General features: G+C 40.9%; 1 protein-coding gene across 1 annotated transcript; it reads left to right on the plus strand.

The window, feature by feature from the left end:
• The first annotated feature begins 5826 nt into the window (after window positions 1-5826).
• LOC109993407 (desmoglein-2.1) lies at window positions 5827-22798 on the plus strand. Its single transcript, XM_065956051.1, has 14 exons — window positions 5827-5983; window positions 12203-12295; window positions 12971-13129; window positions 13335-13476; window positions 14407-14567; window positions 15360-15494; window positions 15630-15815; window positions 15947-16398; window positions 16490-16632; window positions 17624-17845; window positions 18015-18257; window positions 18997-19127; window positions 19234-19536; window positions 19768-22798. The coding sequence occupies exons 1-14, from the start codon at window positions 5939-5941 to the stop codon at window positions 20878-20880; spliced, it is 3528 nt and encodes a 1175-aa protein (XP_065812123.1). The 5' UTR covers window positions 5827-5938; the 3' UTR covers window positions 20881-22798.
• Window positions 22799-24678: the final 1880 nt, after the last annotated feature.

The raw sequence follows: 24678 nt of genomic DNA on the forward strand, positions 1-24678 counted from the left end.
AATTTGTGCAAAACCAGTAACTTATTGGACCTTGAAAATCGACATGGGTTTTTTGGTCTCAAACGACACCACTTCTCTGCTTGATAACAAATGCAGGTTGTCTGTGATGAGGAGCCATGACAGCACTGTGTTTAAAGAAAGAGAAGTTTCCCTCAGAAACCTTCTGTGGACGCCAAAGCACACCAATATTTTAAGATAGTTTGAGGCTTAAGTGTCGTTTTGATACTGTCTATGAAATGAGAATATTTAGAGCTGAACGACATACATCGTTGGAAAGGTCTCATCCTGGAGGGTAACATATGTGAAGATGAGGTTTCAACATAACCCCTGTTTTGAAATAATGCCCTTTGAACCTTGACCCAAGGGCATGTTTGAAGGCTTATACCTCAGCAACAAAAGGGGCTACAGACATGGGAATAACTGTAGAGAGGTCTTGGAACAAAGTACCATGTACTTGGATGGAGTCAGCTCACCAAAACAACAAGGGGAGCTGCTATATATGGTTGAAATACATTTTAACAAATGTATCAATTATTTTTTAAATATCTGATAACATAAATGTGTTAACTATCCAATTAAACTCCCCTGTGTACCCTCAATTAAATATATATTACTTCTTAAGTAAGGGAAACACTGACATTTGTCTAAAAGACTACAATTCCTCCGAGTCAAGTCATACAGCTTGATACTGAATGGCGCCATAACTGTAGTCTTTTCCGTTTCCAAAAAAAAGGTTGTAACTAGGATTATAAAAGGCTTACAAAAAATATATTCACTGAATATGCCACGGATCTTGTGTGGCCGAAGTATTTATTGCATAGTTCATATATGATCTATGTTGAAATAAAGTACATATATCTGTTCATTTCGGATATTTTGACTATTGCAAATAGTAATCATTTTGATTATTCTAGAAATGGGAATTTTGGTAGTTATGTCTGGCGTTATGCACAGAGGGAACATAATTAGGGTTGTGAAAAATGTATATCTACCCACTTTATCAAATATTTACCAAAGCCGAATGGGTTTTGTAAAATAATCTAGACTATATATATTGTAAAAAAGTGGTCAAATCAAACCTGTTTTAAAAGATAGTATTAATCTGTCAGGATTATTTTGGTAAATAAAATCATATAAATCACACAAACTGTACAGTATTGTCTTTATGTATTGTTACATTTTATAGTTTATAATGTTGCTAATATGCATCGATCTGTTCCAATCGTTTTATTAAATTTGGTTGTAATGAAAGACATCCATAAAAATGTAATAGAAATCATTATTTATTGCATAGAAGCTTAGTTTGATGTCTAGGGTCTGATGTAACCCGTTTTAAGCATAGACTGTAAAGAGCCGCGAACCGAACGTCCACTTCCTTCCGGTTCGTTGTTGATAGCGTCCAAAGCAACCACCATAGCAACAGTAGAAAACGTAACATTCCAACGTTTTTTCTGGCGAGACCTGAAAGACTGAATAAATGATATCATTCGCAATGGATTGTGGGATGGGTAGTTCCTTGACTCCAGACGAAAATGATGTACACAGTCTTGAACCTATACCTTTGTTTACGTTTTTTACGCTGTTTTGGTGCCGAATTGAATGTACTATAGCCACGAGTGTTGGGGTAGTTTGTTGTCTTGGTCCCAGGCGCCAATCTCTTGATATAAGGATTTTGTGAAAAATCAATGGAGGATTTGAATGGGAAAGAGCCAAAGCAGTCAAAAAAAGAGCCGCGAACCGAACGTCCACTTCCTTCCGGTTCGTTGTTAATAGCTTCCATAGCAATCACCATAGCAACAGTAGAAAACAGTCCAACGTTTCTCTATCGAGACCTGAAAGAATCTTTGTAGGAACGAACAAACTAAAGATCATAAACATAAACCGAACGAAGATTATGAAGATACAATGTACATTTGTCGCCAGAAAGGTTATCAAAACGACACTTAAGCCTCAAACTATCTTAAAATATTGCATTTTCCGCCGAAAATAGAAGGGATGTCCGCCATGTTTTATTTTTTCGCCAGGGGAAAATTGGGCAGTCATGTGACCTGAGGTATGCCTATACAAAAGAATAGGCAAAAGGAAACGTAGGCATGTCCCAATTTTAGAGCCCTTATTGTGAAACCACTACGTTTTGCGCTGTGGACCAACGTAGGCATTACACATTTTGACATGAGACTGGGTTGTCATGGACCGACATTATGAAATCCTGCGATGACCAGGAACAATAATTGGCACAGTAAAACATAGATCAACATGTAGACTGGGTGGACGTGATTACCAATAGGCCTGTCGAAACATAAATGTTTTCAGTTGCTTTTTGAAAGACTCAACAGATTCAGAAAATGTAACGAGATGGGCAGGGAATTCCAAAGGATTGGTGCAATAGCCTCAAACGCACAATCACAACGAGTGTTAAAATGTGTCTGTGGGACAGAGAGCAGGTGTGGGGCTTTGGACCTTAGTGAACAAGTTGGTGAATACGAGTGAATGAGTTCTGAAAAAATATTCTGGGGCCCGACTGTGAAGGGGTCTGAAAGTGAGGGTGAGAAGCACAGGAAGCCAGTGCAGAGAGTTCAGTATGGGAGTAATGTGAGGTCGTTTGTTTGACCTGGTGAGTACTCGAGCAGCAGCATTCTGGACTGAATGGAGACGACATAGGGTGGACCCAGAGGTCATCTTTTACAATAGGCAAGGCAGGCAACTTGTTGGGGCTGCAGACCAGTAGGGGGCCAAAGGGCAGACATACTTTAAACCCCAGTAGTGGCTTAAAATGTGCACATTTTTCAATGACAGTAGGAAACCTCCCTAAGGGGGCCCCTTCAAACAGCACTCTCTCTCGTTGCCGTGCTGCACGTGGCACACACTTTTGCTTTGAAAAACCAATGTTTGTGTCAATGAAAGGAAAATAAAGAGGAATGATCCGTCTGGGATTGAAAAAAGAAAGAGTGCTGGGAAACTGGCACACATAACAGTGATGAACGCTGGTTGGAGGGGCCCCCATTGATTTTTTTGCCTGGGGCCCAAACAGGCTCTAGAACCACCCCTGGGTGGACCTGCTGAGCAAGGTGAAAAGAGCATTACAATACAAGTGTACTGTACCTCAGACTATGCAACCACTGACAAGGAACAAGGAATTATGTGTTAGCGTGCTGTTTGATGTTTTAGTTCTGACAGGTCCATGTGTTCAGTTTGAAAGTTTATTAAAAAAAAGCTTCTTTTTAATTTACAATCATTGAACTTTTTCTGCACCACCCAAGTATCATGAGCATTTTATTCTTCACACTAATCGAGAAGGCATGAGCCAAATGGCTGAATCCACTCACTGACACACAAACATTTTAATTTAATCACATCACAAGTCATCTCACTCTTTAACATGACTCACAGTCACACCTGCTGGTATCACCACACCCTGTCTGTTTTCTGACACCTATTGACAAGTGTTCGCTCCGTACAGTTCCACACACTTTCTCTGAGTCTCGGTTTACAACGTGATATTTCATCGACTACTTTTGGAAACATCTTCATCGAAACCAAAATCTGACACGATCACATGTGATCATGACAATTCAAGTCGGACACTTATAAACAAGAAAACATATTTACCCATATACGACCACAAACCTTGTTGATATAAAATCACTACTTCATTGATTTGATTTATAGCTGCTGTAAACATTACATTCTTTCTTACTTTGATAAGCCCTCATGTAGGATTGGACAGATTAGGTTGTACTTTTATTTTGAAGTTTTACAGAATTATAACAATAACAACCATGATGATTTTCTCCAGGATTTAAATCTGTCAGAAAATAAAGAAAGTAAAATGTAGGTGAAAATACCTGGAAAAAAGCACGAAGTATAAAAAATGTGCCGAACAATTCAAACTATTTTGCAGCCAGCAGTATGAAATCAAAGACGAGCTTGGCTCTGGGACACACATTAATGTCGGTACAATTTGGTATTGATTTCAGATGACCCTGTGGACTATGTCAGCAACAAGTCCCACACAGAATAACAGAGCCACTGAATCCCCTCCCTGAAAAGTTCAAGCCTTAAAACCTGCCCCATTATGTTGTATCCGACCGGGTCTCCTCCGAAACCACCGACATTGGAGGCAGGGTTTGGGATGTCTTCGTGTCGCCTCTCTGCGTCAACATAGTGAGAGAGTAACATTGTATGTATGTTTAAAAAGTCTAGTTAGCAGCGTTAACACCAGCACTAGTCTGGTTACGTCTGCCAACGCACTAATGTCATGGAAACAAAAGTGACAGTGTCGCACAATGATGCGGGACGGAGCAGAAACCGGCACATAGTGTGACCTTAAAAGCACAAAAACTCAGTTTTCCCGTCTACACATAAACAGAGTTTTTTTTTTTCAAATCTTCATCCTGGAATTAGGCCTAGTGTCCAGGTCTAAATTCAGTTCACTTTAGTTGCTGTGCCTGCCTGTTTAGATCCATGTACCAACAAGAGTTCGGCAGATTATTAGCAGAGGTGTAAAGAGTAATAAACAGTATGTCACTGACCTTTGGGTGGTCTTCAGGCTGTGTACTACCTGTTTCAAGATTGTATCATTCTAATCTATGATTGGCTATTTGAGAAGTCATGTTATTTTTATTGATCACATGAGATCTCAACTCGTGTTAACCCTTAGTTTTATTGACTTTCATTTGTTGTAGGAAGACCTACACCCACTTGAGCTTAGGTGTCCCACATTTGGCTAATTCACCCTAATTCGCTACTTTACACCTCTGATTATTACCAACATATTGATCGTACAGACACTAAGACTGAGTGTATTATTAGGACTGATTCTGGCATTGACGATGTAAATGGATCAGTCTCGTCTTTCCAAGGGAGTGACATCCCAAAAAAAAAACTGTATTTGCAAACAGGTGCTTCAGCTCTTTGCTCATTCACTGGTGTCCTCATGTTTTTGTCTAAGAATCAGAATCTAAATCAGAAATAGGCCTACTTACTCAGGGGGAAATTCTGTAGCCTACATAAATCATTTTGTTAAAACATGAGGTATGAAAGCACTTCTGTTCACCCTGTTAATCAAATGAGGTGAAGCGTAAAATACTTTAGATCATCTTAATCATCTTCTTAAAGATTACATTTGTTATTCATACAGATATTATACACTTGAGTACGGCTATATCATGAAGGATCTTTTGCTCTTTTTTTTTCAAGATTTTTAAGTCCTTATTTACAAGGCTATACTACTTCCATTCAACTCACCGCACCACCTGCTCGCCTGACCACCATGGGGTCCAAAGCCTCATCTAGAAATCCCTCCCACCACTCATCCCTAATATTTTGAAACTCATCTCAAAACACGTCTTTTGAAATTTCCCGTCCTGTCTCATGAATCCTCCTCACAATGATTTTATAGGCCGCTGTAAATGTGTCTGTTAAATTGATCGATTCCTCTTAAATCTCTGCTATGTAAAGTGACCTTTAGGGATTTGAAAGGCGCCTCTAACTAAAATCTTTTGTTTTTATTGTTAAGATGATATTGACACTTAGACTTTTGGTCTGCTGCTCACATTGTAAAAAAAATATCACAAAGGCCTAATAGAAGCCTAATTTTTTTACATTTAATTTTACTTTCTGCTTTGTAAATCATCAACATTAAGTGCAACATTTGTTTTTGTTTCGTAGGCTACGAGTTTCGACGTCAGTAGGTCCTGAAAGGGTTAAACCACAATAGGTGTGTACTGGTATTGACCTGGCTTACACACACAAACACACTAAACTCTGTGTTTCCGTCCTGAAGGGTGTGTATGGGTGTTGGTGGAGCACTACTCCTCCTTCATAAAGTCCCGTCCCGCCTCCGTCAGGTCACAGTCTGTGAGGAACACTTGTTGGCATCAGTAGGACTCTATACCGGTTCACTTCACGCGGATACCGGAACTTTTTTTTTTCCATCATGCTTCGGGTTTCTTCGCCCGTCTTTGTGTCGCTACTGTTTGTGGTGAGTACGGAACTACTTGTTTTGCAGCTGTTGCTGTTTCCTACTTCTTATAGCCTATCTTACATTTCAATTAGGCCTACTTTTTAAAGTCTGTTCGGCTGATTGTTGTAGGAGAGCTTTCCCGAAAAGAACTCTGGACAAAGTAGACCGGTCTAATCGTTTCTAGCCTTCATATTGAATCTATTATTTTAATTACAGGCTAAATATGCAAAATTTGTTCGACGACTCGGAAACGCCAGCTTTTAAACTCATTTCAAACGTTTGAGGTGTCAGACATGAAATATATGAGACAGCCTACTGTCGGAGTGAAATTTGAGTCAGAGTGTTATCATATTGCCTAACTCCCTTCTCAGGCTAACTATCCTGTTTATGTCGACACCAACAAATACCTGGTTGCCTTAGCAACACAGTGGGCTGTACTATCAGACATAGGATATGGCATCATTTCTCAACCACTGACTTTCTAATATCTCTTGTGAGCTGCAGAATTTCTTTAAAAAATTTTCAATAACTATTATAGCCTTGTTGAGGAAAGATATTTGAAGAATATTTAGCCTATTCAACCAAAACACACATAACTAACTAAATCCATGTGAGGGAAGAACGGCTTCAATGTCCTCAGAGATTCTCAAAGGATCACTAAAGACGGGTTGTCACTGTCATTATACTGTTGATTTGGTACATCTTAGTGAGACTTAGTACACTAAAAAAAAAAGAAACCCCACTCCCTTTTCTTTGTCTCACTTTTCCAGTCATCCTGACATGCCCATGCATTGACGGTGCAGATGAGGATTACTCAAATCTCCTAGGAGTGGCAGGGTGTGTCTGCCTCTCCTGAACACAAACAGTTATACAGCGGACCTGAGGGCGGATGCTTTTTCACACAGGCATTTCACAGCATCTTGCATCATGCTGTTTTTTATTATAGAGACATAGCTATAAAAACAGCTGTCAACATACAATTTGTAATGCAGAGATAAATTAGTTACTGACAGATCTGAGAGCCCAACTCGGCAGCGGGTCGTTAACAAAATGATGCCTTCAGTTCCAGCAGTGAACATATGATTCAGTACAAACACTTGAGCCTGTGATACAGACAGGGGTGCATCCAGACTTTTCTTGACTGGGGGCCCAACTGGCGCTCTGACTTTTGCAGGGGTGGCCTGAAGTGTGATGTGTTCACAAACACTCTCAAATAAATATAAATTATTAACCAATCATTCCTACTTTATAATGTCGACATTAGCTTAAAATCTTAATGACACTAAAGAAGATTCAAAGTCAGAATTTAAAGTACTTTAAAATGTGCATTCAAACACGTATGCACATGCACGTGTATTTTTGCAAGTTGCAAAAATACACGTTTTGGCCCTGGCACACACACAGTTAGTTCATTGCAAGTAAAATGTGCATTACTTTCCCATGCACCTGAAAATTATGTTCAAAATGTTTATACACAATTAAAAGAACAAACTACAGAAAATATGCCATATTGATCTGCAAAATGACCTCATAGATTGGGTGGCCAATTAGATTTTTAGGTGGCCCAAGTCCTAACTTGTTTATTTTGGGCGGCTGTGGCTCAGTTGGTAGAGTCGGTTGTCTCTTAACCGGACAGTTGGGGGTTGAAAAAAAAATTGCTAGGTGGGGCTGTGCCATAGTTAGTCACTTTCGGTCACCAGCCAAATACAATTAGCACATTGCAGGATACCAGCGCTCTGTTGATTTCCTGTGATGAGGGATCAATAATGATGATCTTTGAAATAGATTAGCTTTTGGGCTTTCAAGCCTTTATTGTAGAGACAGGAAATCAGGGGGAGAGAGTGGGGAACGACACATAGGGAAGGAGCCTTGAACCTGGGCCCTCCACCTCAAGGACTTCATCCTCTGTACATGGCGCGTACGGACTAACTATAATGTTAATATTTATTTGATGAATTATTGATTGAAGATGAGACATTCTAACCAAGTATGCACCAATGTTTCTGTTGAACATTAGTTTCGGTCAATAATTTCCCTGCTGAGTTAACAGGAATCTAATGTGGTATCCAGTAGTGGATATGTATCAGTTGTGTTGCATCAGTTTAATACTGCTGATTCAGAAAACGTTAAGAAGGAGAAGACAGATTCTGATTTGTTTTCATGGTCAAACGTGAAAGAAAATGTCCTCAGTGTGGGACTCTCTCTGATTCTGTCATATCAGCAACATGCAGTTTGTCAGACATTTTTTAGAGATATTTGAAGAAGAGGGACTTATGTAGCAACAATTAGAAAACATCAAATCTATTAAAAAAACAGAAACAAACAAACAAGTAAAGAAGCATTAGTATCTGAGTCAACAATCGGATTTTGCACAAAAACAAGCTTTCTGTTTGCATTCGAAGCTTCACTAATATGTGACTTACTCATTGTCGCACATATATGGGAAAGGCTCCTGGCTGAATGTTCAGAAACCTCAGTAATTATATGTGTACTGATGCACTGTCATAAAGTGGTAATCTCATGTTACACTTTGAGTTTATTCGTAGTGATGGAAACTTAGATAGGTGACTTGGGAATCCAGCTTCATACCATGGAAAAACAATGTGTCAGCTTCTTTAGATAAACAGCCTGAGGAACGGATGTCCAGTGTATCTTTACTGTCATTTTTATTTTGACCCATTTGTTTTAAATAATATTATCCCCATTACAAGTCTAGTCTTTATCCACATTTGAGCTAGTCCTAAACTGCAGCCTCTGAGTCCATATGGCTTCCTCACATGAGATTTTCAACTGTGTCTGTGTCACGGTTCATCCAGTCAGGATGTTCAGGGACAGAGAAACTCTCCAAATATTTGATCTGGACTCAGCAACACCTGAATACATTTGGAAACATAAGGGGGGGTAAGGGAAATCAGATTCTCCCAAACAACAATCCCTCTAACAGCTCATGACTTTCTTGAGATTTGCCTATTGGCCATACAACATCCAGCAACAGATCCATGAGTGAGGATTGCCTCCTTGAAGATTGATGTCTTTCAATAATCTTACATGGGATTTTAAAGGCTGTTGTTTTCTGTCCATCAAGCATTGCCAAATCTCTTTGCAACTTGGACTGACATGAACTGCCTGAAGTACTGTAGTGAACCCGCAGGGAATCACCAGTTAAGGTGGTAGCTGGCTTGTTGGCCGGAGTTTGCAGTGATTTACAGAAACATATTCTTTTTGTGATAAAAGCTTTGACAATGTTGAACAAGTAACAGACACACATCCTCCATTTGGCGTATGTGTGTCTGTGCAGTGTTTGTTAAAGGACTATATCTTCAGTGTTTGGACTGAACACAGCGCTCTGTAACAGAGTGTGTCCTGTTTGTGTTGGCTTGTCTGTGTGTCTTGACTAACAGCAGGCTGTTACGTTACTGACAGTACATTTCTAATTGTTGGCACTCGTAACCACCAGTTGATACCTGCATGATAAATACAGACACGATGAGATGAAACGGAGAAAAGCTCTGTTTCCATGTATCATGTACTGCCCGAACTGTCAAGGGATGATATGAACAGAGCATCCATAGAGTGGCAGGAAGATTTTAATCAATTAATCAATTTTTTTATTCCTGCAACAGGCAGAAAGTGCTGCGGTGTTAACACTGATATCTCTCTTCAAGGTCAAATGAAAAGTTTGGCAGCTCAGTCCAAACACAAATTAAGAGGCTCGTGTGGAGCAAGAGATTGAACACATACTGTTTGAATAAATGCTGCTTCTCCTTTTGACCGCATCATTTGTCCTAAATACTTTTTCACTGCTCACTTCCACTTTCACGCTAAGTGGTCATTTTATCTTCATTATGACTTAAGTGCACTTCTGTCTGTGCAATCGTTTCTACAAGCGGCAGGTGTGTGATCTCCCGGTCTGGAGGATTCTAATATCAAAAACGGCTTGAAACACTCCTTAGGTCTGTGGTTTTTAAACTGGGTTTAGAGGTTTCACTGATTCCCAGACAGTGAAGGTGAGCTATGTCAAAAAAAGCCAAAATGAGATTAATATTCCATCTTCATGATGTAATTGATGAAACGCCTGAAATGTAAGATGAAGCGTGTATCATTTCTTTTTCAGCCCTGCTGAGGTTTTGAGAATGAGTGAAATATTATTTTCGACTCAGCTTTCCAGCACCCGTCTTTGTTTAGTTGACACACGTACTGAATAAACTGTATAAATGCTGTATTTCATGGACTTACTCCATACATTTTAACTCCACAAAGTTTGTCACTTCATTCAGCACACAACTTAAATGATTTATTCTTTATTTTACACACCGTTTATGATCCAAACACTGAAGGAATGATGACGGGCTAGAAACCACTTATTTATTTAAATGAGGTGGTTGATATTAAGAGTAGATAAAGTCCTGGACATCGGGGCAATCATCTGTATTCATGTATCTTATATTCTTTCAAATAAACAAACTTCGCAATCCTAACCTTCCACTAATAATGAAGCATGTGTTTGGTTGTCGTGTAACTGCACATGTAGCACATTATGTGAAAATGAAATAAAAGTGTGTGGCCTCATTCGGCTTGATTGAATGAGAATCGAGCTGAATTTGAGCTGTATGAAACTTGAAAGCTCATGAAACACTTTCAAAAGTGAAAACACGATTTCTTCAAACACTGCAGTCTGACCGAAGCTTCGGTGGGAACTTCTTCCTGACTGCGGCTGTTTTTTACTTTGGATTGCAACACGTAACTCCTGTGTCAGTTTGTTTCAGTCTCATCATGTCCAAACAACACAGTTGATTATTTACCCAGCCCACAACGGCCCTTTATATGAGAGGAAGAGACACAAACATAGAGGGGTGTACTGACAGACTGGTGTAACTATTTATTGATCTTCAGTATTTTTCACATGAAGATATTTGCATGTTGGCTGGCAGACAAAAAGAGAAGGCAGGGCAGGGGAAATAAGAAAGCAGAGACAGATGAGCGGGTGTGGTGGAGAAAACCGGCTTTGTCTATTGTCTCTGAGAACAGGTGTGTGTGTCTGGGGGAGGGAGGTGAAGTCTGAGGGCATCTGGTGGACAGATGGAGAATAGCAACAGAAGAAAAAGGGAGAAGTCAGCAGGAGACAGGGGGATGTGAAAGTGGCAGCTGACCGGGCCTTGTTATATAAGAGCATGCAGAACGTTCATCATTCAACTTCATCATTGCTAATATAGGATTGATTTAGCATTGACGGCTAATCTACATTGACCTATTTCAATTAGATAGCTGCAGGATGTAAAAAGTACACATTTTCCTTATTGACTTCTACGATAGAGTCATGAAACTGTAGTGAGACGTGTTTTGTTCCACATTCTGTTTAATGGATTCCTCCCTTCTTTTGAGATGTTATCGAGGGTCCATTGAGTACATACATGGTGCTAACATATGACCTCGTCAGCCTAACGTTAGCTCACAAACACAGGAAGTCAAATGGAAACAAAACTCCACAAGGCATAGGATGTGTTCATGTAATAGAGGCTCATGTGCAGAAAGCTGACTAGAATTACATATCATTGTAAACACTGTGAAGTCATATTTAAAGGTATGCCTGCATAAAACAATCCATTGCACTGAATTCCCTGATGATGCAAACTGTGAGAGGGTCTGAGTGCATCAAACACAAGCTCTCTTTACCGAGTTCACTGTCAATTTAGTCGACTGAATTTGCTGACACAGCTGCAGCTATGACACACTGTTTAAGAAGGTAAAATATTCTTACACAAAAAATCTGATTTTCCAGTGAACTCCCTTTGAAACCCACGTCTGACAATAAAGTTCAATCAATCAGTCAATCAATCAATCAATCAATCAATCAATCAATCAATCAATCAATCAATCAATCAATCAGTCAATCATTTACTGTATGTGACATCTTCAAATAAGCAACCTCTTAAAGAAAAGAGTGGGTCATCCTTTAGCCATCATGACAAAAAAATTGCAGCATACCACTGAATATTGTAAATCAGAAGAGCTTAGGAGTAGATAGAGCTCAGGAGTGGGTATACCTCTGTGAACTACACCACTGGTCATCGGCCAGTTCTCCAAGAATATGATATTTCCGGCCAGTTCTCCAAGGTTTCACACAAGATCCCCCCCACCCCCCTTAAGTGAGAGGCACCTGATCTGACATGTCGGGGCCCAGTATGAATCTGTCTAGTAAATGCTCATTGTGAAGTAATGGCCTCTGTTGCTTTTCAGTTCCAGGCAGTTGTGGTGAAGTCAGTCTGGATCCCCCCCAGGACACCACTCATTGAAAATAAAGACTACAGTCACCAGGAATATGTTGCCAAGGTGAGCCACCGTTCTTTGTCTTCAACACTCTTTAGCGTCAGAAGAAAATATGTGTGTTATCCTCCCCCTGTAGCATCAGCATCACTGCTCCACTATTTGTAAGATATCCCAACAAGAAAATGGATTGGATTATAACTTGACTTTTAAAATGCAAGAATGAAACAGTCTTTATTCAACACCATCAATATCTGTTTGTGGAATTGAATATGTACCCACATACTATGTTTATGAGGTGAACATATGTCTTAAAGGCAGGGTTGGTAATTTTCGAAAACTAGCATGATTTTGAAAGTAGTGCTCCTGTCTGCACCTGCCCCCTCCCCTCTGTGCTCCCTCAAAAGCCACGCCCCTCACTTACATACACAAGCGCCATTGGTCCAGAAGCGGACCTCAGCTAATGCTTTGTCAAATCAAATACATGAAAGGGAAAACACAAAAAATTACAGCTTAAAAAATAATAATCTGAAAACACCTCCTGCCACCAGAGGGGGGCACTGTAATGTCATCCTCAACAGTGAACTTTACGTCAGCAGATCTTCAAGTCGCAGCAAATCAGTGTTCAACACACAGAAAGTTCAATCACTTGTTGTGTTCTTCCTTGTTTTCTGTTTTGTGTTGTTGTTGTTCCATCCGAATGCAGTGTAATAAGTGAGACTGCTCTTCTCTGTGTTCCAGATTCATTCAGATTTCGACAACGGCAAAGGGAATATCCAATATTTTCTGGAAGGTCCTGGGGCAGACCAGGTCCCCTTCAACGTGTTTGTGGTTAATCATGAAACTGGACTAATTCAGCTCACCCAGAAGCTGGACAGGGAGCTAATCCACACCTACAATGTAAGTGACTCTTTGATATTTAACCTTTGTATGGACCCCAGGAAGAGTAGTCACTACTTACTGTAGGTAGTGGCTAATGGGGATCCTAATAAACAATAAACAACAATATGATAAAGCATTGGCAGCTTTTTGTATTTGATACTAAATAGTTGCGCTAACATGTTTCCACTTGTGACAATATTTGAATTTCTTTTTTCCATCTCAGTTGAAAGGTGTTGCGAAGTACCTCAATGGTGTAGAAGCAGAAGAAAAGGTTGATATCAAATTCAAGGTTGTCGATGAGAACGACAATAGTCCAAAGTTTGGTATCATCAAGGCGGGGGAGGTGTATGAGCTCAGTCCTCCAGGTAAGTTTCCTGCTTCTGTTTACGTTTCTTCCAAATAGCTATCCCGTACGTTCTTTACGGCTGAGATCAAACCTGAGTGTCGTTCATATTAATCACATCCTTACGTCTCAGTTCAGTGATATTCAGCGATTAGCAGCAGAGGTGTGGGACTCGAGTCACATGACTTGACTAGAGTCAGATTAGCACTGTGTGTATCATTGTGTCCTAACAAACTATTAGATTCAAGTGTTTGCCTTGTATTCACCCATTTTTACCTGCTTGTAATCTTCCCCATGCATCTGTTGCTTGTGTTTTAGCACGTCATATAAACTATCCATCAGTAGAAACGTTTGCAGCTATTCTTAAAAAATGTGTATTGCATCACATGCTAGCATATAAGCCCTCGTATGCATATGTAGAAAAAACAAACAGGAAACCACAATGAAATACAAAATACGTGTGTAAGAGTTACTACATGCACAGCAGGATAGCATCCTTCTCTACCCAAAAACACAACCTTTAACTTTAAAATCAAATTATAAATGATGGATTATTTATCTCCTAAGAAGAGAGATTCATATTTCAAAATGAATTAATGACTCTTCTACCAGCCCACACCGTACAGATTCATGACTATGATATTCAATGTGACTAATAAGACAATGAGTCTGGGATTCAGAATCATATATGCAAGATCTGCAATGGTAAGAAGGACCATGGCTAAACATTGTGCTTCAGTAACTGAGGCTGTTAAGAAGACAGCAAGGACACATGAATTTAGACGCTAATGAAAAATGGAGAAAATCACCTCTATCTGCTTTATTTTAAAATACTTTTTTTTACAGAGAGAAAAAAAAATGCAGTTTATGAAAAAGGCAAAAACATGTCTTGGAAATATTCCTTTCAAACGACTTTTTGAATAAAATGCCGTTTTTACAATGTATTTTACAGGCACTCCGATTATGAAAATAAATGCAACTGATGCTGATGAACCAGGGAATGTTAACTCAAAGATATTCTACAGCATCGTTAGTCAGAGTCCATCATATGGTATGTTCGACATTACCAGAGATGGAATCCTCCGTGTGAAAAATGCTAATCTGGACAGAGAGGTACAGTATAAGATACATCATTACAATCATACATCATAAATAACAAATGTAATGAATGTTCCCCCACTTTTAATCTGCAGCAGTTCATGTTCTCGTCTTTTCTTTGCCATCTCGTGGGAAGTGTTAGTATAAGGCCCCGTGTCCACCTAGCATTTTTCTCTGAGCGACAGCGTCTTTTTTCAAGTGTTTTCAAAGAGGAGTGAACATTTGCAGCAGCAGGCGGGCACCTGAAGAAAAAGCACAGTGCCCAGCGTATTTTTCTGAGTGCTCCACCTTCTTTTGTGAGGTCGCTCTGATCGCTGAAGTTGAAAATCTTTCAACTTTTCAGAATGGCTCTGTTGATGTCACAGGTGCTCTTTTCCAAATGTATGATATTCCCTGTATTTTAGCTTCCTACTGATCGTGTCTTGTACTCACATCTTCTTTGCTCTGGGTCTGATCAGAAAAAAAATAACCTAGCCGTGTGGATCATACAGCGGTTATTGTCAACAGACTGTTGTCATAGAGACAGGGCAGACATTTATATCCTCAGCTAACAAACGCTTCATGCAAGTGCTTCCGAGCACACAGCCAGTGCTTTTCTGCCCAGAAAAAAAATGCCAGGTGGACACGGGGCCTTACACATGTAGACTCAGTTCATCAGTCTGACCTCCTGAGATGACACCTGGAATTAGGACTGTGCAGCATTGAATAAAAAACAGCTTTCTTTTCTTTTTTTCTGTGAGGCTTTGTGCAGCCTTCAGAGTCCAGTCCCGCCTCTGTAGATCATTTTGTTTCTCTTTTGACTTTCAGCTAGCAGATTCGTACACTGTGACGGTAATGGCTCAGGACTTAGATGGCGCACCAGGAGGAAACAGTGCAACCAGCACTGTCACTATCAATGTCAAAGATGTGAATGACAACGTGCCCAAACTCACACAAGAGAAGGTAGATTCCTCTCAGACACTTTTCTACATGACCTTGTAAGATTGTATATTGCTGCAAGTGAAACATGTTACATGGTATTCAGATGAGCACCAGATATTTAAGTAAAAAATACCTAATTATGGGTTTTATATGCAGTACGAAGCCAGCATTGAAGAAAACGCAGAAGGTGTGGAGGTGATGAGACTCAAGACAGAGGACCTGGATCTGGAGGGCACAGAAAACTGGGAATCTGTGTTTGAAATCGTGAAAGGCAATGAAGCAGGGTACTTCAAAATCACAACTGACCCTAAAACCAATGAGGGTGTCCTCTGGCTAGACAAGGTGAGGCTGATTGAGCAACACATAAGTGTTTCTGCAGTTTTAACCGCCCAACATGAGAAGCAGATGTACACATAGCTTGCAGTGACCTTTTTAACAGACGTTTTATCATCTTTGTGTGTGCAATTTCACAGGCTGTGGATTATGAAGATGTAAAGGACCTTGATCTAGGGATAGCTGTGAGAAACAAGGCCCCACCATTTTCTGGATCTGGTGCCTCTGGAGGTAGTATAGGTTTTGGAGGAGGAGGAGCAGGAGGAGGAGCGGGAGGAGGAGCGGGAGGAGGAGCGGGAGGAGGAGCGGGAGGAGGAGCAGGAGGAGGAGCGGGAGGAGGAGCAGGAGGAGGAACTGGAGGTGGATCTGGATCTGGAGGCTGGTCTTCAGGATCCTCATGGCAAAGTGGGACCTCATTTAAAACCTATCCAGTCAAAATCAACGTCAAGAACAAGCCCGAGGGTGCAGCTTTCAGTCCCAAAGTCAAGGCTATTCCCATCTCAGAGGGGGGCCAGAGCATCAACATTAATGATGTCATTGCAAGCTACCCTGCAATCGACGGAGACACTCTGAAACCAGCGGAGAACGTCAAGTAAGTTTACGCATGAACACGTCCACAATTCAATGATAGCACATGTTTCTACGCTGATGATAATAACTAACACATCGTGTTTCTGCTGTAGGTATGTAAAAGGCTCAGACCCTGGCAACTGGCTAACCATCGATCCAAAGACAGCAGAGATCAAACTGAACAAGCTTCCCGACAGAGAATCTCCACTCCTGGTCAATGGGACATATTTTGCTCAAGTGCTGTGCATTAGTGAAGGTAAACTCTTCCCCTTTATGTGGGGGGGGGGGGGGGACGGACGTTTTAATGTTTAACATTTCATGAGATAATGACATTTGAAGCAATTTCTTTTGGCATTTTTATTCATTAGACTTAAAGGTGTAATATGTAGAATATTTACACTCAAATATCTAAATGAATTAAAAATGAACTTACCCATGTTATATATATTTTTATTATGCCTACATTACCTCAAACATTTCTGACAGTTACCAGACCCAGATAAATCAGTAATTTTATAGCTGTAACAGGACGTGTCTTGCCGTGGTGTCTGTAATGACAGAGCCGCCAAGACAGACACATGTTTATCATTACCGTGGAAACACTGGACGTTACGTCAAAGACCGCTTCATAAAGGAAGCGGGAGCTGCTACTGAAAGCTGCCGTACTGTTGCTGTATGTGCTGCTGTGATAAAACGTCATCTTAATTATACACTGAATCATTATTCGGTGGTAAACACTGAGATCTTTTTAATGGGAGGTGGGGTCACTCCCATGATTCCCCGCCAGCCTCGACGTCATCTTTTGCTATTGTTTTGATTGAGAGCCCCCTGGCGTTTAACATTCTCCCCCTGGGGACCATCAGCACCTGGAGATGTAGAAGTTGATTTTTAGTATATTCCGTATAAAGCTGACTATTTGAAATCTTGAGCGGTGTCTTAATTGTATGTACACTTTCAAATTCAAATGAGCTCTAGGCAGCACAAAGTGAGCTAAATATCTGAGCTATTACAATAACACATACCCAGTATGTCACTGGATGTCTACCGCTTCCACTTGGGAAACCAGAACACTGACAGTCTGTGCTAAGAAAACACGTACTGCACTGACAGTCCACCGCTAGTCAAATTCACACACCAATTAAAAAGGAGGGAACTAGCTTCCTATATGCAGCGGTTATCTGTTCCACATAGAAACAGAATCAGGAGATACTCATGGTTTGATTTTCTGCTTGTTTTTTCAATCACAGATGACCCCAGTAAAACAGCTACCGGCACTGTAGCCATCCAGGTGCAGGATTTTAATGACCATTGCCCCACCCTGACCAGTAACTTCCAGACGATGTGTACCAGTGCGGATCATATTATTGTCAATGCTATAGATGAGGACGGATATCCTAATGGAGCTCCTTTTGAATTCAGCATTATCCCAGAAGGCACTGAGGGGAAATGGCAGGTCGAGCGTCTAAATGGTGAGAAGAACTCCATATATACATTTACCAAATATAAAGTAAATAAAAACTGATATTTAAATTATTTTGTTTGAGTAGAACACTAAGAAGCATCATTTAAGATGAACTCTTTCATCCAGAACACTCATATACTGATTTTACAATCTTCTGTTTGTTTTGTTTGTGTCAGACACCGCAGCTATCCTGAGGGCTCAGGAACAATTTTGGCCTGGTTTTTATAAAGTGGAATTTAATGTGAAAGATGCGCAGGGAGAGGCCTGTCCAGAACCACAGAAAGTGGAGATCCAAGTGTGTACCTGTGAGGATGGATTGGTGTGTGGAAAACGAGGGTCCCAAGGTCAACTCTCCAAAGAATCAGTGTTAGGACCTGCAGGCATTGGACTGCTTTGCCTGGGCTTGCTGATGTTACTACGTGAGTATGATGGGAAACTCATTCTGCTTAAGAGTCATTTGATCAAAATGTTCCGACCTTTTCAGTGCTCAAAAGTTAGAGTCCTGTTTGGGCCCAGTTTTTCCTGGGTATGAACATCCACTCACTCAAATATTAGTGTTAATGCACCGAGGATGGATCAGATTGCTCAGACCTATTTCAGGGTTATCTGGAGTGCACATGGCGGCTGTGGCTCAGTTGGTAGAGTCGGTCGTCTCTCAACTGGAAAGCCAGGGGTTTGATCCCCAGCTTCTACATCCACATGTCCAATGTGTCTTCGGGCAAGACATTTAACCCAAAGTTGCTCCCGCCGCTTCTTCGGCCGTGTGTGAATGTGCCTGAATGGATTAGTTAATACTGATGGACTCTCTACATGTAGTCTTGTTACATTAACTGATGTGATGATATGTGTTGTGACTGTGATTCTGTGATTGTTGTTGTGCCATGCATGCTATTTGGCCCGCAGGTTGCAGCAGCCGTCTAAACTTTTCATATATTATAACGTGCACCATAATGGTTATAAAACCTCCAGCTTTCATTATAAAGAGTAACTATACATGGCATCATATTGCAACAGAACTGCTAATCCAAAATAACCATGTTTCATTGATCTCAGAAATTAAAGCTACACTTAATGTTTTTGGAAGACCTGCTGAAGTCTACACATCAAACCTCTGTGATCCATAAATTTAGACTGAGATATATATATATTTTTTTACAGTCATTCCTCTGTTGCTGCTCTTCTGTCACTGTGGGAGTGCTGCTGGTATGCCAGGGGCCTTCACTGAGATGCCTTTTGACACCAAATCAAACCTCATCAACTACCACACTGAGGGACAGGGAGAGAACACGGTAAAAACAGCATATATCTTTAATTACCTCATCATCTGTACAGAAAAGGAATGTTGTGAAACATACGTGTTGGCCCTATTCTAAAATTTGTCATCACTGGTTACAGGAAGTGCCACTTATAACCATGCCAACAGTGGATGGAGGAGAGATGATGAAAATGAGTAACCAATCTTTTGTAAACGCGCCCATGGCAAGTATGGGTTTCCAGCAGTCCGTTGCCTCTATGGATGGGATGAACGGGGGTGGGTATGACGACGGATATTTAAGAGATAGGTCGTGGGGGACGATGACCGAGCACCGTGGCAGTGCCCACTATTCTGAGTTCCAGGGCAGAGGATCAGCAGCAGGGGGGGGACGTTTTGATGGCATGGCTCTGCCGGAACACATTCTTGCACAATACTACACTCAGGTGAGGAATCAAGTGAAAACTTCTACTCTTTAAACTCGTTTTTTTGGATTGTTTTGCTGGAAAACAAATCAAGCTGATAAATAGGCATATGGCTAATATAGCTCAACCGCAAATTCCTTTGGCAGTAAAGTTACACTACACTTGTCCCGTCAGTTAACATAAAAGTAAAAATTGGCCCCAAGTCAACAAAAAAGGTAAGCTTAGTAAATTATCTTTATTGTTTTTCAACAGAAACTTGCCAGTGGAAACAACAATGGAGCGGAGGACAATCTTTTGGTCTCTAACTTCGAGGGCAATGGCTCCCCTGCTGGCTCAGTTGGCTGCTGCAGTGACCTGGAGTCTGACAACGACCTACAGTTTCTTGATGACCTCGGGCCAAAATTCAAGACCCTGGCTGAGGAGTGTGGAGGCAAGAAGATCCAAACTGAAGTCAAAAAAGTGAGGGCTCCCGCTCATACTTCCGTGTCAAGGGTTATGACCCAACAGCTGCCACCTCCACCCCAGGTGCAGCCAACCATCCCGCAAGCAGAGCGCACTGTGGTCAGGGAGACCGTGAAGGAAAGCACAGTGAGAGAAGGGATGACCAGAGTGAACGAAGGGATGACCAGAGTGAACGAAGGGATGGCAAATCAAGGCCAGATGTACATGCTACAGCAGCAACAGCCTGTCTACTACACCACCACCCCTATGATTCAGCCGATGCATTACGTAGTCCAGCCACAGGTTCAGAATACTGTACTTCTGGCAGAGGCACCATCCACCAACCTGCAAGGCATGGTCCTGGTTAATGGAACCCAGACTCTACCTTCCCAAGGCATGATGGTCCAGGGGCAGTCCATGATTTCCACTGCACAAGCTCAGGGCCCAGGAATGATGCTGGTAGGAGGGAGTGGAGTCCACACTGGCATCCCCTCTGGCGCCCAGACCATGATGGTCGTGGAGGGCAGAGTCCCTGCAGGTTCAATGAAAGTATTGAAGGGGAGCCAGCCTAGCCTAGTGCAGGCAGGAGGGCTTTCAGGATATGTCCCTGCAACATCTGTGAAAGTGCTAAAGGGAAGTCAGACAAGCCTTGTGCAGGGGGGAACTCCACTGCAAGGAGGGCTTTCAGGATCTCAGAGAGTCATGGTGGTTGGAGGGCCAACAAGCAGCCAAGGGCAACTGATCCAGGAAGCAGGAGGTCTGTCCCAGATGAAGGGCTCCTCTGGTTCTCAAGGAGTCCTCTTTAGCAAGAGTGGCTCATCTGGTGGCTCTAAAAGCAGCGTAGTGAGTTCATCTACCACAACAGTAATGGGAACCCCCACCTACAGCAAGACGGTGGTGAAGGAGAAATTCACAGAATTGTGATGAAACTCTTTTTTCATGCAGTTCAAACTTTTGGCAAGACTTTCTCAAGTATTTCTATGAGACATGTGTGCATGTACCATTCATGGTGGAGGGTGTGCTACAGCAGTTTGACTAGGAATGATGCTTTATGTATCTGCATGTTCACCTATCTATCTCTATGTTAGTGCGCTAAAGCCCCGTTTCCACCAAGCATTCAGGTTTGGTTCAGTGCACTTTGGTACAGTAGACCCTTATCTTGCTTGCATTTCAACAGCCAACCGTACCTTCTACTTAGTAAGCGGAGTGTAAGCCTGACAGTGGTAGCGGTGTCAGCTACATAATAGCCTGACATGATAGTGTGACAATGTAGCCCGACAATGAATTAAACACCTCTAAGGTCATCCATGGGGCAGTGTTACATGCTGACATTATTCACAAAAGCACAGCCTCAAAATTACTTTCTCAAAATCCACATGATATTTAAACATGTTAAGATCTGTTTGTCATTTATTACCACTGCACACAGAAATGGACAATTCTTTCAACCAATCAATGGACTGGAGTGTCTAGCTCCATCCAATAGTTCACTTGACTACCCAACAGAAGGGAAGCAAAAAAGTAGGATTGGTTATTTTAGTACCGTTCCCAACTTTTGACAGCAGAAACACCAAAAAATGAATACAGAACTGAACTGAAGTGGACTGCTTGGTGGAAACGAGGATTACCTTACTTACCTTACTTGTTTTCTTTCTCCCTAAAATGCACTGATTGTTCTTTTAATTGGTTTTACTGCAAAAGTATTTCTGTAAAAATGATCTTTTTTGTAAATATGGCATGCATCATACATAGACAGGAGCTGATTTGATCAAGATATTTGTATTTTAAATAGTTTGAAATCTTTGTCTTAGAGAAGTTGGGAGTGTGTCATTGGTTTAAAAAGGACCAGAATGAAGTTCCAATTAAACTAATGTTAAGCCAACTTCCCCTCAGCAAAATCTTGCGTCTTGATCCAGTTTTAAGTTGAATAAGCAGAGACGTATTTATCCTTAGTTTGACATTTTGCAGGGGCCACTAAAATGACCATTGATTAAGTCTGATGCCTTGACAAAAACTCAACCAATGGTTGCATGTGGCTATTGTTCTTGATTTGTTGTATATTTTGATTCATATTTGTTAAGTATTGTTTTGCCTGCCATGCCTGTAGGGTTTGCATTGTCAGTGAGTGGGTCCACACCTTCAGGCTGCCTTGTCTCAACATCTGTTATATGGATTGTCATGTTGTAAGCATTGCTGAGAGATTACTCTGAACCCCCCGCTCTGACACCAACATTAGGTCAGAACTTTAATTGTCCAATACTTGGATTTATGGTCAAATACTCTAATTGTGTGAAATCCCAAACAGCCTTGTTTATGAGGAGGGTACAGTTAACCTTGTACAACGTGCTTCCTTTCTTGTACACTTTGCAAGCTGTGGCAACTTGCAATGATTCTGTCACACTTAAAGCACCTTTAGGCTGAAAAGGAGGGGAGTGGGGGTTACTCTCTACAAGAGCTTTGAATTAAAATGAAATCAAACATTACGTGCACTTGGTTTATCATGACCCAGGATGATTTAAACATGCTTAACCTTAAAGAGAGCTAGTTAGGGTCATGGTGTTGTTCATGAGTGTGTTTCAACTAAATTAAAAACTTCAAATGACAAATGATGCATCAACAACGATTAGTACTTTGTTTCACCCCGCTTTTGAAATACTGTAAATGGTTTTCAATGCTTAAAACGCACGCATACCTTGTTGCTATGCAGAGCGATGTTTATGTGCTTGAATACATTTTGACGTCATGTCCACCTCAGGGATATCATAACATGTCAAGGATTTTTTTTTTACTATGTCAAGCTTGCTTACTTTAATAAAACCTTTTGTACAGAACACATCAACAAGTGTTTGATGTCTTCATTTTCATACCGTGACAACAAGCATTTGATTATCCCTCTCTGTATTTCCCTTTCTGTCTGTAGCTCTCTTTGTCTGACACTTTGTTCCTGTCTTGGTCTCATTTCAGCCCTTTCCTCCTCCTCCTCCTTTATTGTCTCCATCTACTTTCTTCTTCCTCTTTTATCCCTCTGTCATCATTATCATCTGTTTAAAATCTGAATTTCATCATGAATTTGATGAAGTGCTGCTGCAGTAATGGTAATCACCACAAGATGGCAGCGCCCTCAAATTGGACTGCAGATTTCTCAAAGTAAAAATCAAAAGAATACAATGAGCAGACTTTAAATGGAACAGAAACTGGAAATAAAGGACTGAGAAAATAATTATAATAATAGAGAAATACCCATGCATTACAAAATATTAAAAACACATCGGGGGTGGGGGGGGGGGATCATGGTCAAACACAACTTAAAGACTGGATGGCACAAAACATTTAAAACTCAATGAACAAAAAACATGGCCCACTGTCTTCTTATGTAAAACCCTCTCCAGAAAATCTTAGCATGACCTTTGACCTTCAATTTGATGAACAAATAAACTGTTGTCAAAGGCTACTTCCTACAACTACGAATCTCAACCAAAGTAAAACCCTCTTTTTATATTTCCAGGACGCAGGAAAACGTATCCGTGCTTTTTATTACCTCTCGCCTGGACATCTGCAACTACCTCGTTTGTGGACTCAATGGCCTGCCCTCATCAGAGGCGCTAACTCATTAAATTAATTCAGAACACTACTTAATAGCATAGACTGTAAATATTAATGGATGACGCCTGAGTGACGTCAGCCATCTGATATGGCAGCAGGGCCCCATGATGGAAATCCTGTCTCAGCCTAACTTTCAGTCTAATGACAGGCTGAGAGCTGGAGCTGAGGCGGGTTTGAAGCCTCTTGACGCCCACCTGTCAACCATGTCAGCTACGCACCTAACTATTGATTACACGTATCGTTTTCAAAATCAAAACAGAGCCATTTTTTTTTAAATCCATCACCTGTACACTGTGTGCAAGTGATGACAATAACTAATCAGACCTGTTTCATTTTTTTGTACCAGGCTGTAAACATGTTTATTTATGCTGTAAAAACTGCTTTTTTGCCTGTGGTGTGTATGTGACTTCAGGTGTTCCTGGAGCCAGCCCTTAGTGGACACTTGCCGACTGCAGGATTTTGCACTTTCACATTGGCTTAATTTTTCAAGACTAGAGGTTGCCGCTTGCTTACAGTAAAACCAACCTTTTTACCATGGCCTTTCAGATAGGTTAAAACAAATCCAATATTTGATTAAAAAATGGTTTTCTTTGTTGTTGTTTTTACACCTTGACTGTAAAACACTGTTGTTGTGTTTTAAAACATGCTCTACAACTTGACCTACAAATAAATAAATACAATGTTAGCATTATTATTACACAAAGTCAACAAATACATTTGCACATCCTGCACATTTAAACCTACATGAGCCAAGTCTCTGTTCCCCTCGGAGGTTGACCTGAAAAAAGTAAGGAACTCAGCATTGCATTCTCGTCCCGCAACAATATGGAGATTAGTTTCCACTGGTTTCCAGTAGATGCTACGTTAAGAGCTAATCAGAATAAGTATGGACAACTTTAGCCCTACAAAAATACTTGTGTGTGTGTGTAGCAGGCATTTCTCGTCTGTAGACTTTTTGAGGACTGCTGGGGGTCTAAAAAGACCAAAAAGTGGAGCCACGCTGATTCTTTTTTCTTGGAATAGTTGAAACATGAATCTGTATTGACATTGGGTCATAAATGTTGTAGAAATGTGAAATACATTTTGAAGTTGGTGCCTTCTTGGCCAAGAAAAGGCAGA

This window comes from Labrus bergylta, chromosome 6 (assembly GCF_963930695.1).
Source record: "Labrus bergylta chromosome 6, fLabBer1.1, whole genome shotgun sequence".
Taxonomy (NCBI): Eukaryota; Metazoa; Chordata; class Actinopteri; order Labriformes; family Labridae; genus Labrus; species Labrus bergylta.

Bases quoted from the DNA above. Each gene is read 5' to 3' on its own strand.
- LOC109993407 (XM_065956051.1), top strand. From the start codon at position 5,939: ATGCTTCGGGTTTCTTCGCCCGTCTTTGTGTCGCTACTGTTTGTG. The intron at 13,477-14,406 runs GTAAGTTTCCTG...TGTATTTTACAG, and splicing joins GTATGAGCTCAGTCCTCCAG to GCACTCCGATTATGAAAATA. The intron at 15,495-15,629 runs GTAGATTCCTCT...TTTTATATGCAG, and splicing joins CCAAACTCACACAAGAGAAG to TACGAAGCCAGCATTGAAGA.